The following is a 17,119-nucleotide window of genomic DNA, read 5'->3' on the forward strand; positions in this document are numbered from 1 at the left end:
ATGTCAATAGGCTTGGAATGAATTTTTCTGTATGAAACTGTGTGTTTTGACAATGAAGAGGAGATCTTTTTTAAACATTGGAACCTAATTTAATTTTATCTCTTAGAGAGTTTATAATGAGTATAAGATTTTATAAGTGTAATAATTCATCTGTAAACCTAGAAATGTACAGCCAATTTTGAAAGAGATGTACCCTAGCTCAGAAAAATGTTATTGAATAGGTTAATGCTGTTGTAATGAAATGCTTCTTTTAATTAAAATAAATAAATTAATTTAAAAAAAATTTTTAAAAAAAGTCAGGAGATTAAATTCCAGCTCAGCCTTATTATTCCTTTCATGGGCTTAGATGACCATAGGGGGCTGAATTCAATGGTGTCAGCATTACCTCCTGAAAATCTCCAATTTCTTGCCTTGTCTGCACATTTATTGGGTTGTTCTGGGGACAAATGAAAAGTGTTTCATAAAATGATGACACTAAGATGGCTCTTCATTTCTCAAATACATATGTGTTACTTGAGCTATTTCTTTTCCTTTTTTACATTTATTTATTTTTGTGTGCATGTATGTGTGCATACTCTGTGTGGGAAATCTGAGTACAACTCTGGGTTTTCTCCTTCTACTATCTGGGTTCTGGGGACTGAACCCAAGCCTGAAGGCTTGGAGGCAAGCATCCTGACCCACCCAGACATCTTGCTGGTTGATCGCCCTATTTCTGAGTAAATGTGATCCATACTGTGTCTGAAGGACACCAAGGTTGGTTTGACCTCATAGGGATGCTTTCCTGCACTACTTGGTGGTAGGGAAGAAGAGAGTAAATGAACAGAAAACAGGATTCCCCAGCGAGAGAGCAGTAGAACCAGGGCCAGTGACATCCAAGACAGTGAACTTGATGGGTCAGCACAGAATTCCTAAAGAACTATAGGAAAGAGAGTGAGCCCCTGTCTCAAAACCAACCATCCAACCAACCAACCAACCAACCAATGTTCAATTAACTCAATGGTAAAGCTTACTAAAAAATAACAAAGTTAAGGGGCTGGAGATGGCTCAGCGGTTAAGAATACTGGTTGATCTTGCAGAAGACCTGGGTTTGAATCCCAGAACCTACATGGCAGCTAACAACTGTCCATAACTCCAGTTATGGATCCAATAGCCTCTTCTGTCCTTTGTGGGCATTGCACAACATGGGTGCACTTACCTACATGCAGACAATACATGCATACACATAAAAAAATAATAAAGTTGACTCCTCAGGCTCCAAATGATGACCACATGACAGCTATGTCTGTCAACCCTGAAATCTCAGTGTGCTCCTGATGAGATCCATCTTGAAACATTGTTGGATTCTGTGACATTTGAGGATGTTGTCGTGAACTTCACCCAGGAAGAATGGGCTTTGCTGAATCCTTCTCAGAAGAATCTCTACAGAGATGTGATGCTGGAAATCTGTAAGAACTTCACTTTTATAGGAAACAGTTATGAAGATGAGAATAATAAAGATCATTGTAAAAGTTCTGGAAAAAAATCTAAGAATTTTCTTGTTCAAGACATTCTGTGAGCATAAAGATCTTCAGGATGGAGAAACTTTCACGTGGATAGCAAATGATGATATGAACATGAAAATTTCTGGTGACCTAACACCATGTGAAAGCAATGTGTGTGGAAAGGTTTCCATGTGTCATTCATCCTTTAATAACCATCTCACCTCTCACTCTCAATACAAATCATATGAGCATGGGGTATATGGAAACAAGCTGCAGGACTCTAACTCTTTCAGAAGCTGTCAAACATATAATGAGAACTCACACTGTAAATGGACCTTTTGAATACAAGATAGGCTTAAAGTAAAAAAAAAAAATAACAAAGTTAAATCATGATGACTGTAGTAGGAGCGAGATACGGTGGCTCAGACCTGTAATCCCAGTACTCAGGAGGCTGAAGCAGATGGATCGCCATAGGGTCAAGGCCAGCCTGGGCTACACAGTAGTTCCAGAACAGTCTGGGCTACAGAATAAGATCCACTTTCAAAACAACAACAAAACAACCCCTCAACAACAAACCCAAGGGGAGAAAAAAAATCCCAAAATACAAACAGAAAAAAAAGTAGAGGAGAATGCTCTGCTGAGTTCTTACCTCATCAATATTCTGTTAAATACCAACTGGTGTGCTGCAATTCTTTCCTGGTACTCACCATCCAGCGCTAGCAAAGACTTTGTGAGATAAAAGGTCACAGTTTACAGCAACATTGCATTTATTTTAGATGCCAGCTGCGAGTTTGGGTTCCAGGGCCACCTACATTTCCAACTGACTGGCCACAAATTCAGGGTTTCCCACTGTCTTCCTCAGATGAAAAAGCTTCCTAGAATTACTAGGGGCTGAGGGTGTAGCTCAGTAGTAGTGTGCTTGCTTAGTATGTGCAAGGCTCTTCTTCCATCCTCAGGTACCACAACACACCACCACCACCACCACCACCACCCCCCAAAAGGAAAGGATCAGAAAAGAAAGAAAAGAAGTAGCCATGATGGTTCACATAATCCCAGTAGTGGGGAGATGGAAGCAGGAAGAACAGAAGTTTGAAGCCAGCCTGGGCTACATAGTGAATTCCAGGGTAGGCTGGGCTACAGGGTGAGATACTGCTTCAAAAAGCTAAAACCATGTGGGTGTGGTGGTACACCTTTAATCCCAGCACTAGGGAGGCAGAGACAGGCAGATCTCTGTGAATTCGAGGCCAGCCTGGGCTACATAGTTCCAGGCCAGCTGGGGCTACTGGGAGACCCTGTATCAAAAGGCCAAAAAAAAATAAATTAAAAAAAAAAAAGATATAACAAAAGAGAGGGAGAGAGGGAGGATACAGGAGCAACAGTGGTGTGGCTCAGGAGGTACTTAGGGTAAGAACTATGATAACGAAAACTTGCCTCAAAAAAACCCCAAAATAACAAAGCCCCAAACAGCAACAGATACTCCTGGGGTTGATTGATCCTCCGTACCACCATTAACAAAAGACATCTGAACTCTGTGTGTCTGTGTGGCGGGTCATCCCAGCGCTGGGGAGCAGACAGGAGGCTCGCAGTAGAGAGCAGTCCGGGATACATAGCGAGACCCAGTCTCCAAAAGGACACCGCGGACAGGGGAACATCTTCAGGCCACACGTGTAAGCGTGTAACCCCGTGCGTGCTCGCCTCCGTGTGCACGAAAGATGTGCGCAGTGTTCCTGTAAGGAAGCTAATAGTTTTTGCAGCAGAGCTTCAGCATGCACGAGCGACTCTATGCAAGACTTCAATTTTTGGCGGGTGTACCCTTTTCCCTCTAAAACACAGTCCATGTTGTTAGCTCTGAGCTGGGAGTTAATCACCTGGAGCGCTTCTGCACGGTCGGGATCTACCCTGGGCTAAGTTTCTTGGCATAGTCTACGCCCTCCCCTTCCCTCCCGGCGAAGGTGGTTGCTCCCTGCTCACCCGGAAGAGCTTATTGTCCGGGCCTGCTGCTCAAGCTCGAGTTGACATGGAGCTGTCGGGCAGTGACGGCGGCGCACTTAACCCCACCGAGTTGGCCCCGGCCTCAGTTACCCTGGCGCAGCTCCTGCAGCTGGTCCAGCAGGGCCAGGAGCTCCCGGGCGTGGAGAAACGCCACATCACTGCGACCCAAGGCGAGCCCACGACGTCGCGGCTCCCGCGGAGGCCCAAGCCCTGGGAGGCCCCATCATCAGGCACCCCCGCCCTAGACCCGGGAACCGCGGCCCCGACCGTCGAGGAGCGGCCCCAGCCAGGCGGTGGCCCCAGGGGTCCTGAGGCTCGAGGTCTTTTGCAGCTGAGATCTGGAGGGGGCGACTGCCCTGTATGAACTTGAGACTCTGGACACCTGCCATCCTTGCTGCGTTTGCCCTGACCTGTCTCAGCTGGATCTCATCCTCCTGGGAGCTTCCACGTTGCTCAGTAATTATGCCTTTGGGTCATGAATCTCGGCTTAATACCCTGTTGTAGTCTGTCACTGATACAAGTCAATTTTGCCACCTGCAAGGCATGTGTTTTCATTTACCAACTCACTGGGGTCTAACCACATGGTTCAGCTTATCCTGCTGATACCGGAGAAATGAACCTGGGATCCAAGCATTTTTACTTTGCAGTCACTCAGGTTCGGTGATAAAACTTGGTCCTGGAATGATATAGCAAATAAAATCAATCCCAAAACATTTAAAAAAAAAAAAAATCCTGAGCAACAACATAGTCCTAGAAATTCTGGCTCTTGGGACCTGCCTACATTAAAGAAGGGCCCACACCACCTTCTGCAGTATCATTATTAGGGTGCTCGGGGTGGATACATCATGACAGGCTGTGCAGATCAGAGAACATGTGGGAGACAGCTTCCTCCTTCCACCATGTAGGTCCCTGGGGGCAAACATAAGTTGTCAGGCTTGGCAGCAAGACCTTTATGGACTGAGCATATTGTATCCTGGGAGCCCTTCAGTCTCTTTAAAATATTTTATTTTTTTGTCTTTTTGAGACAGGGTCTCCCTGTAGCCCCAGCTGTCCTGGAACTCACTATGTAGACCAGGCTGGCCTTGAACTCACAGGGATCCACCTGTCTCTGCCTCCCGAGTGCTGGGATTAAAGGCGTGCGCCACCATGCCCAGCAAAAGATTTTATTTTAAAATTATGTCTGTGCATGTGAGTGCAGGTGCCCATGGAGGCCAGAGGTGTTGATCCCCTAGAGCTGGATTTACAGCAAGTTGTGAGTTGCTCAAGATGGGGGGGGGCGCATCCTCTATTATGTCTTCAGATGCCTGCAGTGTCTTCAAGATATTTTATGTGTATGTGTGCGCCTGCAAGAGTTTATGTACACCACGTGTGCATGTGCAAGAGAACAGACAAGGGTGTTGGTTCTCCTGGGTCTGGCAATTGTGAACTGCCATGTGGGTGGTGGAAAGTGCATCCAGTTCTCTACAAAAGCAGTAAGTGCTCTTAACTACTGAGCCCTCTCTCAAAGTCCCTGAAGTCAGTCTTAAGCGGCAGGCCACGGCATCTCCTCCGGTTTTCTAAACTAATTGTAAAACCTAGATGATATTTTGTATGTAACCTGTCATGAAAACTCCATACTAACATAGTTTACTGACAATAAAATAGGTGTAGCTCTTCCCAGAAATGTTTCACAACTTGTTTAGGAAGTGTGACATCATGGTATGTTACAGGGAAATAATTTTTTAAAAAAGAGGGCTTGAGAAGTGGCTCAGCGGTTAGGCATACTTGTTCTTGCAGAGGCCCCTAGTTCCAGTCCCAGCACTGTGTTGGGCAGCTCCTAACAGCCTGAAACTCTAGCTCCAGATCTAACACCTCCCCAGCAGCAGAATCCACATGGCATACACTACTGACACATAACAAAATGATCTCTTTTATTTATGTAGAACTCTTAAGTTTACAAACTTCTCATTAATGGTTTTTTTTTTTTTTTTTGGTCTTTTTGAGACAGGGTTTCCCTGTAGCCCCAGCTGGCCTGCAACTCACTATGTAGACCAGGCTGGCCTCAAACTCAGAGATCCTCCTGCCTCTGCCTCCCGAGTGCTGGGATTAAAGGCGTGCGCCACCACATCCAGCTTCATTAATGTGTTTTAACCACCACACAGCAGATAGGAGACCGCTGTTCCATTTTACAGGCCTCCTTTACTTTGGGGAACCGAGCTGGAGACCAAGCTCAGGGCCTCACATATAGGCAAGCGCTCTGATGCTGACCCTGCTCCCATATTTAGTAAGGTATGGGGGTTTCTATCCATAGCCTTAAACACCCATGAGCATTTTCCCATGACTGTACACTACATCATGCTACAGTAATGTGATTTCACAACACTCCACAACAGAAGAGTGGCACCTATTACTGGCAGGTTAACTGGAACTAATCCGTTACCTCATAACTGGCATGTTCTAAGGCATTGTTACAGCTTTCAATTTCATAGCTATGTTTTCAAGGGTCCCATGAGCCAAAATGACAGGAAGGCAGATTCGAAAGCTTCAAGGAAAATAAGAGCCAAGACTATCTTCTGTGTAGCTGGAGTTTGGCACATCTTCACCAATTGTTAGGATGGCAAGCTGAGGCAACAGAGCCTGGGGTGGGCAGTGATGAAAACCATCAGACCCACCTTCTCCAAGACTAACATCTGCAAGTCTTGCTGGGGCTTACCACAGCATTACTAGTCCCAGAAGGCAGTGTTCCTAAAATCCCGAGTATGTAAGAAAACCATTCAACTGAAGTTGCCTACCCAGGACCCAAAAGGCTTTGGGAAAAAGGTCTCACCACTTAAAAAAAAAAAAAAAAACTTATGCGTATGAATGAACTGCCTGCTTATTATGAGTGCACCTGTGTTGTGCAACACCGCAGAGGTCAGAAGAGGGCATCGGATTCCCCTGGAACTGGAGTTGAGCACGGTTTGTTGAACCTGGGTCCTCTGCAAGAGTAGTCAGTGCTCTTAACCGCTGAACCATCTCTCCAGCCCCAACTTTTTTTGGTCTTTGAGACAGGGTCTGCCTATAGCCCCAGCTGTCCTGGAACTATGTAGACCAGGCTGCCTCTGCCTTCCAAGTGCTGAGATTACAGGCATGTGCCACCATGCCCGGCCCCAACTTCATTTTTTTTTTTTTTTTTTTTAAATAAACTTTTATTCCTGTGCATGCCCAAAGACTGCAGAAGAGGTACTGGATCCCCTGGGGTTGGAGTTATAGGTGGTTGTGAGCCTTCTGTTGTAGGTGCTGGGAACTGGGTTCTTCACAAGTATAGTAAGTGCTCTTAACTGCCGAGTCATTTACCTAGTCCTCCACTTTTGATTTTTTTGAGGCACAGTCTCTCATTTCAGCCACTGTGCTGTGTACTCCTAGGTGGCAGGCCCTGAATCTTCCAATTCTATCTCCATCTCTTCTATTGACCCTGCTGAGGTGACAGAAGTGTACTGTCAACTCCAGGTTCTTTTTTTCTTCATGCCAGTTTTTGTCAGGCTTGTGTGACAAGCACTTTTACCTGCAGAGCCATCTCACCAGCCTCGATGTGGGTTTTATAGAAAGGGCTGATCAGGGAAATCCAACAAGTCTATCTTGAAGCTCAGAGGTAAACTTGGTGGGCATTTCCTAGGTATACATGGTTCAGGAAGCAACACTGTCACTAAAGTCTTTTAAAAAATATATCTTATTATTTTATGTGCATTGAGTGTATTGCCTGCATGTAAGTGCACTCATGTTGTGCAGTCCCTGCAGAGGTCAGAACAGGGTGTCGGATCCCCTGGAACTGGAGTTATAGATGGCTGCTACCCACCATGTTGGTGTTGGGAACCAAACTTAGGTGCTCTGCAAGAGCAGCCAATGCTCGTAACTGCTGAGCCATCTCTCCAACCCCATGTCACTATAGTCTTCACAGGAAACACCAATTGGTAAGCTTCAGTCTGCTTCAGGGCACAGAACCAGAGGTCAGGGCCTAGTGGACCAATGGTCATAAAAGCAAGACACCCTCACAGAGCATGCACAGGCCTTGAAAGGGCCTAGCAACAAGTTCCAAGTAAAAACTGAGTACAGGCATATCCTGTTTAAAGGGGTTTCTCCTTTCTTAAATTCTAGCTAGAGATGAGGACTGTCAATAGCAGGTTAGGATACGAGTGCCACCATATACACTCAGTCAAGCCTGACAGGTCAAAGGTGACACTGAGAACACAAGAATAGACTCAGCACAGAAAACCGAGCACCTGTTTTTGTGATCTTCCTAACTGCATTTCATGACTTTGTGGAAGACAGCACCTAGCTGTAATCCTAGCTCTGGGAGGCTGAGGCAGGACTGCTGAGTTTAAGGCCAGCCAGGGCTATAGCCAATGAGAAACCCCCACAACAATATAAAAAAATAGGCCCTGGAATTCCCAGATTCAAGTATGCCTCTGGGTCTGGTCCACTGCTGCAGGAGTCCTGGGGAGGCCCATACATGTTTGGGCTATTTATCCACCAACATTAAACACCAACACAGAAGATATAACCATCCAGTCAATTCCTTCATCCAAGGCATCCAAGGTGTTGATTTTATAGAATGGCAGCCAATGGGGGAAATAATACTCTTCCTTGGAAGTAGACTGTGAGGACATGCCTGCAACACATACTGTTCTGTCTCCTGATTCCTTCCTTCAGTCTTTGAAGGCAGAAAATAATCTTCTCTGAAGATACTTGATAATTAAAAGACCCCAAAAATACTTCCAATGTTTCGTGCTTTTGAAAAACCTAAGGAAGAAAAAACACAACTGCGTCAACATGAACCGGCAGCAATTCAGCACTGAGCATAAAGACAGAAAGCAGCAACACAAAGCCATTCAGAAGGTTAAACTCCCACAAAAATAGTAAGTAGTCTTCGAATACTTTCAAAATTAAGTTATTCCCCCAATGTCACTTTTTTCTCCGGTATCAGCTAAATGACCAAACAATAACGTTTTCTAGCCTGCAACTTACCAGTCACAGTCCCATGTTCTAATCAGGTGCTGGCCCTTCTAAGGAGGTTCCCATGCTTGCCTCCAGTCCTAAGATTACTCTCAAAGACAGCTCGGCAGTTAAAAGCAGACTGCTCTTCCAGAGTTTGATTCCTTACACCCATGTCAGGCAGCTCACAACTGCCTCTAACTCTAGCTCCTGGAGATCCAATGCCTTGGCCTCCCTGAGCACCTGCCCTCATGTGGCACATACTCACAAACACACATACATGACCTAAAAAAAAAAATAAAAAAAAGAAAAATACTCTCAAATAGTGGAAAAGGCACCGAGACTTGTGGTAGTGGGGACTGAACCAAGGGCCTGTGCACTCTAAGCATGCTCTCTACCAGTGATTACACCTCTGGCCCACAAAGGGATTTTAAATGACAAAGCATGGCCCATCAAAAGCCAGATGAGCCAGATGTGATGGTGCACACCTTTAGTCCCAGCACTCCTGAGGCAGAGGCAGGAGGGATCTCCATGAGTTTCAGTCCAATCCGGACTACAGTCAGTTCAAGGACAGCTAAGGCTACACAATGAGACCCTGTCTCAAAAAAAAATAAATAAATAAAAAAGGGGTGGGGTGGCTGGAGAGATGGCTTCCCCATCTGTACAGTAGCTTAATAAGCAATTCTTGTTATGATGAATCAGAGAAAAGAGACCCCATCACCCCAGAGTTCAAGAGATACAGGGAACCTTCTAGCAGAGCCCACCCAGATTTTAAACAAACAAAGGTCAGACCAACGGCCAGTGATTTCTGTCAAGACTGACTACTTGACTTTAATCTCTGGGACCCATATAGTTGAATGAAAACACTCCTCCAAGTTGCCCTGACAGCCCCATGGGCATACACATGCATGAGTGTGCACACACACACCAAGAGCAGTCTGGTGCTCAGCCTCACCTGGTCTAGTTCAGCTGGCGGATGAGCTGATTGATGCGTTCACCCCGGTAGCCAGGCAAGCCCATCTCCTTGAGGAATCCCACCCTGTTCTTGGTAGCATGACGGGCCACAGAGAGGTGGAAAGGGCACAAGAATGAGGCAATATCCTGGAAATGCTTCCCTGGGAAGGCAATTTCATGGATGAGGTCTTCCAGGCAAATGACACCAAATCTCCCTGAGAAACACAGGTAGGATTCCGTCACCATCTAGCCAGTATTCGGTGAGCTCTTACACAACAGAGTTGAGTTTGGACTGCATAAAAATATGCCCTGGATCCCAAACCATGGTAACCAAACCCGTTTTCTTCCCCAATTGACCCTGAGGTTGCCGCACTCACCCAGGTGTTCCTCAATCATTGTGTTGTCCGTCAGAGGGATGGTCTTGTTCTGTACCCTGGCTTGTCCTCGTTTCAAGATGAGTTCCCGGACAGACTTCAGATTTGGGAATCTATGAGGCAGAATAAAGCAGCCTGCATTGTACTGGCCACTCAGTTCTGGCTGAGAAGAGGTGGACGAGCTCCCTGCACAGCGTCCCCTAACTAGGGAGTGGATTGCATTCCCACTCTAGCTGGATGGTTGGGAATACACAAGGACAGGATGAAAAACTGGGAGTGGACAGCAGGCACACTGCCTCTGCCTCCCAAGTGCTGGGATTGAATGTGTGCACCACCATGCCCGGCATTTTTGTTTTCTTTTAAAACAGGGTCACCTTGTAATCCCAGCTGGCCTGGAACTTCTTGGACCAGGCTGGCTTCCATCTCAGACACTTGCCTGCTTCTGCCTCCCAAATGCTGGGATTAAAGGAGTGCAACATCACCAAGCCTGGGCCTCAACCTTGTTTTGAGACTGGGGCTCAGAGTATAGCCCAGGCTGCCTTGGGACTCTTGGTAATCTCCTGGTTTAGCCTCTTGAGTGCTGGGATTATAGGTGTGGGCCTCCCTACCCAGACAAAAATACTGCTGTAGCACACACCTTTAATCCCAGCACTTGGGAGGCAAAGGCAGGTGGATCTCTGTGAGTTCAAGGCCAGTCTGGCCTACACAGTGAATTCCAGGACAGCTGGGGCTACAGGGAGACCCTGTCTCAAAAAGACCAAAAAAAACCCCAAAGCAACCAATAAAAAAACTACTACTGTCACATAAGCACTGACTTGACTCTGGCTACAGAACTCTAGACATTGCTCTCTCTCTCACCCATCTTACTTAGTCTCAACTTACAACTGGTACTATACAGGACTGGGATCATTAGCAGCATGACCATCCTCCTCCTCTGCCTACATTTCATGTCCCAAGGTTTCTGACACCTGGATATGCTGTTGTACTGGGGCTACAGCAGTGTGTGACACAGCAACATGAACCTTGGAAAACAATACCCTGTGTACCCTCACATACTCAAACACAATAGAATTCACATGGAAAGTGTACTCACCCCCAGGTCACATAAGGCTCCACTATGCGCAGCATTTTTATGCTATGGGGGGTGACTTTGACAAAGACACCACTAAACAATTTCTTCAGACGAAGTCTGGCAATGGTGTTCTGCACCAGTGAACTCACCCCTTGAATCCTGAAAAGAAAGTATCTTTTAGTCTGTACCTGCCTGGCAAGCAATTCTGAAAGGCATACTACTGGACACCCAGACAGACTACGCCTTAAGAGCTCATTTAGTGGGAGGCAGTGTGAGAACAGATAATTTCCCTGTGCTATAGAGCAATCCCTGGGTACTACGGGAACACAAATGGTCCCTGAATTGGTGGGGTGGGGGACGGCAGAGGGGACTATAACATGTGTGTCTAAGAAAGCTGGCCTGCTCCTAAGGGTGGGTAGTAAAAGCTGCTGAAGCAAGGAATGTGTTCAGATTTCTCTCTGATCATTACAAAGGCAGCCTGAGACTGACATCAGCGCAGGGAAATTCAGTGAGAAAGCTAGCACAATAGGAAAGAGATTAAGGGCAGTGTTAGGAAAGAGGGCAGAAATCACCAATATTTAGAACTCTGAGCTTTCCTACCAAGATACACACAGCTGTGTGAGAGTATGGACAACTACAGAAAGTCCCTTTCAATGTGGACATTTCTACTAGCACTGAATATGCCCCTCATCCTAGAAAAATGCTTCAAACCCTTTACCTCCGGATACATGCCTGGGAAGTGGCCTGTCAACCCTGATGAACTCCTTAATGTCTTTTATTTACATCTTTATTTAGAGACAGGGCCCCATGCTAGGTAGCTCTGGCTGGCCTCAAATTCAAAGTATCTCTGGTGCCTCATTGCTGGGATTAAGGCATGCCTCAAACCTGCCCTCCTTGCATCAGACTAAAGTTTCTGCTACAGAAAGGGTATCCTTAAACACTCTACCTCCACCCTGAGTGTTTGCATTATGAACATTATTTCATTAGCTGTGTTCAACTCTGAATCCCTAGCACAATGTGCTGCAGTGGATTAGCCTTACGTTCTCCTTATCTCTCTAGAAACTAGAAACAGGTCTCAGGTTGAATCAAGAGTTCACCCGCTCAGGAATTCTGTAGTTATCAGCACTCTACCTTTCCATGCGGATAACAAAGGCCAAGGAATGCTTATCCGGGACTTCCAAAGCATGGGGCTTCACCTCCAGTCGTCGGACTCGCACTATGTCACGCTGCCGCCGCCAAGAATCATGTATAAATGATTCCAGTCGCTTAAACCTGAACTCCTTCACTTTCCTCTGTGGTAGAGAAGACAAGACTAGCATCACCACTTTCTACTCCCTCGCTTCACTTTCCACAATTAATTCTCGAGCCACTAATCCTCCTATGTTCTAAAAGGAGGGCTTGGAAACACTTTTACACAAGGGAAAAAAAAACCAAACAAAAACCCAGTAAAAGTGGACTTGAGAAAATTTGTAACAGTCAGGCCTGGTAGCACAGCACCCGGGAGGCAGACAAGTGGATCTCTGTGAGCTCAAGGAAAGCCTGGTCTACATAGTGAGTTCCAGGTCAGCTGGGGCTAGAGGGAGACCCTGTCTCAAAAAGATCAAAAATAAATAAATAAGTAAATAAATAAATAAAATTCCTATTAAATGAAGACACGGACTACGGAGTCATGCGAGTCACAGGGGAGGGGCTTGCTGGTGCCAAATCTAGTTAAACATGCTAAATCAGTCACCCAGTACAAATCCCAAAGCCTCCCTCAGCACTACCTCTCTCTTTGCCAAAAGTGCCTGCTTTGCCTGGATGGCTTTGAGGGCTTGATAAGCCTTTCTTTTTTTCAGGAGATTTTCTGGTACCAAAGGGATCCTTTTTCTTTCCCTGATAAAGAAAATTGACATTACCAAAAAGAACAATTAGGAAACAAATATTCAATGGATTTCCAAACCAATTCAATATCCTGGACTTCTGAGCAGAGCTTTTACTGCTTTTCATAGAGAATAGCAGTGACTTGGAAAACCTATTTGGGTTGGGGCGATTACACCCCGGTGGCAGCGTGAATAAAGTTAAGCTGAATGGAGAGGTTCAATGGGAAGGGGAACAGGCAGGAAAATGGGAGAGAATAAGATCTAGTACATTGTATATACATATATAATTGTGAAATAAAAATGTGAAAGTCAAAAAAACAAAACAGGCCTGAAGAGATGGCTCAGCGGTTAAGAGCACTGACTGTTCTTGCAGAGGACCGGGGTTCAAGTCCCAGCACCCACATGGGCAACTACGAACTTAACTCCAGTTCCAGGGGAATCTGAAGCCCTCTTCTGACTTCTGCGGCACTGCACGACACGGGTGCACTCACATACATGCAGGCAATACACTCATACACATAAAGTAAAAATTTTTTAAAATTGGCTAGGCGTGGTGGCGCAAGCCTTTAAGCCCAGCATTCGGGAGGCGGATCTCTGTGAGTTCAAGGCCAGCCTGTGAGTTCCAGGACAGCTGGGGCTACTGGGAGACCCTGTCTCAAAAAGACCAAAAACAAAAACAAAACAAAAAAAAAATGAAAGATAAGCAGGGTGAGCCAATTTCTGGCACTCTCCAGCCACTCTCCCTTCCGAACCTCAGTTTACTTGCTGCCTCAAAGTCGATCCAGGTGGCCGACATACGGTCATGGCCCTGCGCTCGGCTAGGCCCAGCCCTCTCGGCTCGACCAGCTCGGCTCCGCTCGGCTGAGCCCGGCCCACCTGCCCCGGCCCCACATCATCTAAATCCTCACGTCTACTGTGTAATATGGAGCCTTTCCTTTTATCTACAGTCCGCAAATATCCCGTTTTTTTCCCATTACTACAATATAAACACCAAGGATGGCATCGGATTCCCAACACACGACTCCACAAGTTCAGAGGCCCAAACACTCACGGTTCCTCTGCCATCTTTCCGGTGCTACGAACACTGCGCATGCCCAAGCGCAGCAGTAGCGAAGGGGGACTACTCTATGGCTCTTTGATCATAGAGACGTCTGCTCTAGCTCACGCTGGAGGACTCGGGCAGCCAGCGTCCCCCTTGGCAGCAGAGAACCTCTGATTCCTGAATTGTAAACAGCTTCCTTCGCGTCCTCTCCAAGCTTTCTGGAGCCTAGGGCGTTCATGATAAAACTACTCTTTCCAGTTAGAGTCACCCGAAGCTCCCCCCTTGGCAGCAGAGAACCTCTGATTCCTGAATTGTAAACAGCTTCCTTAGCGTCCTCTCCAAGCTTTCTGGAGCCTAGGGCGTTCATGATAAAACTACTCTTTCCAGTTAGAGTCACCCGAAGCTAGCCCGCTTAGCTTCCCACAATGCACCTGCCGCTTCCGCTGCGGTCCTGTGTTGGCTTAGCTATGTCAGACAGGCATCCTTAGTGGGATGCTGTTTTTGCTCCACGGAGCCTGGAAAGTCAGCCTCAACTCTCACAGTGGGTGGAGGTTGTTTGTGGAGAACTTAGCGAAATACAATAGTGTCTCCGAGTCTGTCTGTGGGTCCTCGAGCAAGCGTCTTAACCTTTCTGTACCTCGGTTTCCGCTTCGGTGAGATGGGTTTATTATGGACCCTCCCAGGCTATAGGAAAGCTTATCAACCATTTAGCATAGTGTTTGACAGTATAGACCGTCAACACCAATGTCATTACTGCCGAGCCCGAAACTAGAAATCCTGCATTGACATCTCAAAACCTTTCCGTCTGGAATGTTCTAGCATTGCTAGTGTCTAGCACCATGAATTCATTTATCCTCGAAGGCAACACCACAGACTTTATTCTATGCATTTGGCTTACTGTTTCCTTAACTTGAAAGTGCTCTTTGAGGTCAGGGGAGTTGTTTCCTATTTCCTCTCTGACTTCTACACCACCAGTTAAATTCTGAAGATGCAAGGGATTAAGTATCTGAGGGTTGATCTGAAGAATCAAGGCATCATTTTGGTACACACGCCTAGGACTGAGTCAATTATTGCCTGGTGACTAAATGTCAAACTTGTCACAGATAGTAGCTTGAGGATCATTCTCACTTTGAGTACCTAACTATGTGTCTTTGTAAAGAGATTAAACAGAAGATTTGGGGCTGGAGAGATGGCTCAGCGGTTAAGAGCAAAGGCCACTTTTGCAGAGGACCTGGGTTCAGTTCCCAGCACCTACATGGTGCCTAACAACCATCTGTAACTCCAGTTCCAGGGAATCTGATGCCCCTTCTGGCCTCTGTCGGTATTGCATGACACAGGTGCACTTAACATACATGCAGGCAATACACTCATACATACCCATTGAAAAAAAAATTCCTGGGGGGCTGGAGAGATGGCTCAGCGGTTTTGAACACTGGTTGTTCTTGCAGAAGACCCGGGTTTGAATCCCAGCAGACGAATTTAAAAAAAAAATAATAATAAATTTAAAAGATTCTTCTTCCCCTTAATATCATTATGAAATAATCTACCTTTTACCCATATAAAGCTACATAATGTTTGTTTTTGACTACTATTTACTGGAGGTCTTGCAGTTTGATAAACTTTCTGGGTTTTTTTTTTTTGTCTTTTTGAGACAGGGTCTCCTTGTAGTCCCAGCTGACCTGAACTCACTATGTAGACCAGGCTGGCCTTGAACTCACAGAGATCTGCCTGCCTCTGCCTCCCGAGTGCTGGGACTAAGGCGTGCGCCACCACGCCCGGCTACTGGGTATTGTTTTTTATTTTATTTATTTTTATTTTGTGTGTATGTGTGTATTGCCTGCATGTAGGTAAATGCACCCGTGTCGTGCAATGCGTGGGGAGGACAGAAGAAGAGGTTGTCTGATCCCCTGGAACTGGAATTACAGACAGTTGTTAACTTCCATGTGGGTGCTGGGATTCAAACCCGGGTCTTCTGCAAGTACAGTCAGTGTTCTTAACCGCTGAGCCATCTCTCCAGCACCGGAAGAAGAATTTTAATATTATCAACTCCCAGCTAGCTGAGACTTGAAGTTCACATTTATGATTTATGATGCCAGTAGGTGGTGCTATGAGAATCTGTTTTCTCAGTGCAAAGTTGCATTTCCACCAGACCCAGAAAAAAGAAGGGGGAGTTCTTTTCAGCAAAATATTTAATTTTTTTTTTTTTTGTCTTTTTGAGACAGGGTCTCCCTGTAGCCCCAGCTGTCCTGGAACTCACTATGTAGACCAGGCTGGCCTTGAACTCACAAAGATCCGCCTGCCTCTGCCTCCCAAGTGCTGGAATTAAAGGCGTGCGCCACCACACCCAGCAAAATATTAAATTTAAAATATAAAAAACATTGTTCACTAACTAGATTTGTGTTTCCTGAGCACTGACAATGTATCCTGGTACTGAGGAAGACACAGGATTTTAATTTCTTCCACAATGATACTTCATGAAACGTGTTATGGCTGTTTACAGTGTTCCACAATGGTAATACTTCATGAAATGTGTTATGGCTGTTTATAGTCTTATGAATGTTAGTCTTTTTAAGCCTGTCTTCAAAGGTTTTTCTCTTGGCCACTTCAATTGGCCATCATTAAGGACATGGTTGAATTACGGAAGACTGCAACTGTATGCAGCCACATAGGTCAAGTCCTGAAATCTCAACAATGGATGTTTTCATTTTCCTGTCTGTAAAAGCCATTCCCATTACCTAACATTATCCATTCCTCTTGTGAACTGATTTCTCCATCAAAGGGAGCTGCATCTTCATTGTCTTCTCTGGTCAATCCTCCTTGCAGTCAACCTCACTTTGAGGATTTCCTGACTGTCTGCAATGAGCAACAAGGGGCTGCTGGGCACCAGGTAGGGAAGAGAGTACCAGATGGACCTGGAGTTGGGGAAACATATCAGCAACAGCTTTCAGTTCTGGTGAAAACAGGTATAAGGGAACACAAGTGTGAAGGGCAGAACGTGTGAGGGGCAACAGTGTTTGTGGAGTGGAGGATAGACATAGGAGAGCTGGGCGGGAAGCAGTGTGTGGCAGGTAAAACAAAAATAGAGAAGCCCAAGCCTTTTCTGAGCTATTTCACATTAATGGAACATCCGCTGTTTATTACATTCTGGGCTTCTTCAGTGATAGTCCAAGTACAGGGCCAGAACAAGTCTTCCTACTTAATGGGAAAGAAACTGGGGTGGAGAGTAACTTGGATGTCTGATTCCATGGTGGGTGAGGCACTGAAACCTGGTTGGTTCTGTGTCTAAGGCACGTCCTACCTACCCATTTCCTCTGCTTTCCTTGACCTACATAGAAGTGTTTTCTCTAAATGATTTATTTCAAGGGTTTTCAAAAGACACTTCAGAGGCTGGA

General features: G+C 45.9%; 3 protein-coding genes across 4 annotated transcripts in view; 2 read left to right on the forward strand and 1 right to left on the reverse strand.

Annotated features, from left to right (window-relative positions):
• Nucleotides 1-2,471, forward strand: part of LOC115070795 (zinc finger protein 669-like) — a gene marked incomplete at its 5' end in the record, with an annotated part of 3,064 nt that extends 593 nt beyond the window's left edge. The window contains one exon of the mRNA XM_029564798.1: nt 1,277-2,471. Coding sequence (XP_029420658.1) covers nt 1,277-1,555 — 279 coding nt within the window. The remainder of the gene's footprint in view (nt 1-1,276) is intronic.
• Nucleotides 2,472-3,455: 984 nt separating this feature from the next.
• On the forward strand, nt 3,456-4,209 carry CUNH6orf226 (chromosome unknown C6orf226 homolog). The gene has a single exon (XM_008835750.3). It carries the CDS (start codon nt 3,499-3,501, stop codon nt 3,835-3,837), a length of 339 nt encoding a protein of 112 aa, XP_008833972.1. The 5' UTR covers nt 3,456-3,498; the 3' UTR covers nt 3,838-4,209.
• Nucleotides 4,210-6,610: 2,401 nt separating this feature from the next.
• Nucleotides 6,611-13,816, reverse strand: Rpl7l1 (ribosomal protein L7 like 1). 2 transcript variants are annotated; one of them, XM_008835752.2, is made up of 7 exons: nt 13,737-13,816; nt 12,590-12,698; nt 11,955-12,115; nt 10,845-10,982; nt 9,755-9,864; nt 9,379-9,538; nt 6,611-8,231 (listed from the first exon to the last, which is right to left on the reverse strand). In XM_008835752.2, exons 1-6 carry the CDS (start codon nt 13,775-13,777, stop codon nt 9,384-9,386), a joined length of 714 nt encoding a protein of 237 aa, XP_008833974.2. In that variant the 5' UTR covers nt 13,778-13,816; the 3' UTR covers nt 6,611-8,231; nt 9,379-9,383. The 2 variants fall into 2 exon arrangements, with proteins under 2 accessions (XP_008833974.2, XP_008833973.2); XM_008835751.2 differs by having other exon boundaries at nt 9,379-9,592; nt 13,737-13,815.
• Nucleotides 13,817-17,119: the final 3,303 nt, after the last annotated feature.

Source organism: Nannospalax galili, unplaced genomic scaffold (genome assembly GCF_000622305.1).
Source record: "Nannospalax galili isolate Female #2095 unplaced genomic scaffold, S.galili_v1.0 scaffold1918, whole genome shotgun sequence".
In the NCBI taxonomy this organism is placed as follows: domain Eukaryota; kingdom Metazoa; phylum Chordata; class Mammalia; order Rodentia; family Spalacidae; genus Nannospalax; species Nannospalax galili.

Bases quoted from the DNA above. Each gene is read 5' to 3' on its own strand.
- CUNH6orf226 (XM_008835750.3), top strand. From the start codon at position 3,499: ATGGAGCTGTCGGGCAGTGACGGCGGCGCACTTAACCCCACCGAGTTG.
- Rpl7l1 (XM_008835751.2), bottom strand. From the start codon at position 13,777: ATGCGCAGTGTTCGTAGCACCGGAAAGATGGCAGAGGAACC. The intron at 12,116-12,589 runs GTAGTGCTGAGG...TCTCTACCACAG, and splicing joins CACTTTTGGCAAAGAGAGAG to AGGAAAGTGAAGGAGTTCAG. The intron at 9,865-10,844 runs GTGAGTACACTT...TCTGCCTCATAG, and splicing joins GAGCCTTATGTGACCTGGGG to ATTCCCAAATCTGAAGTCTG.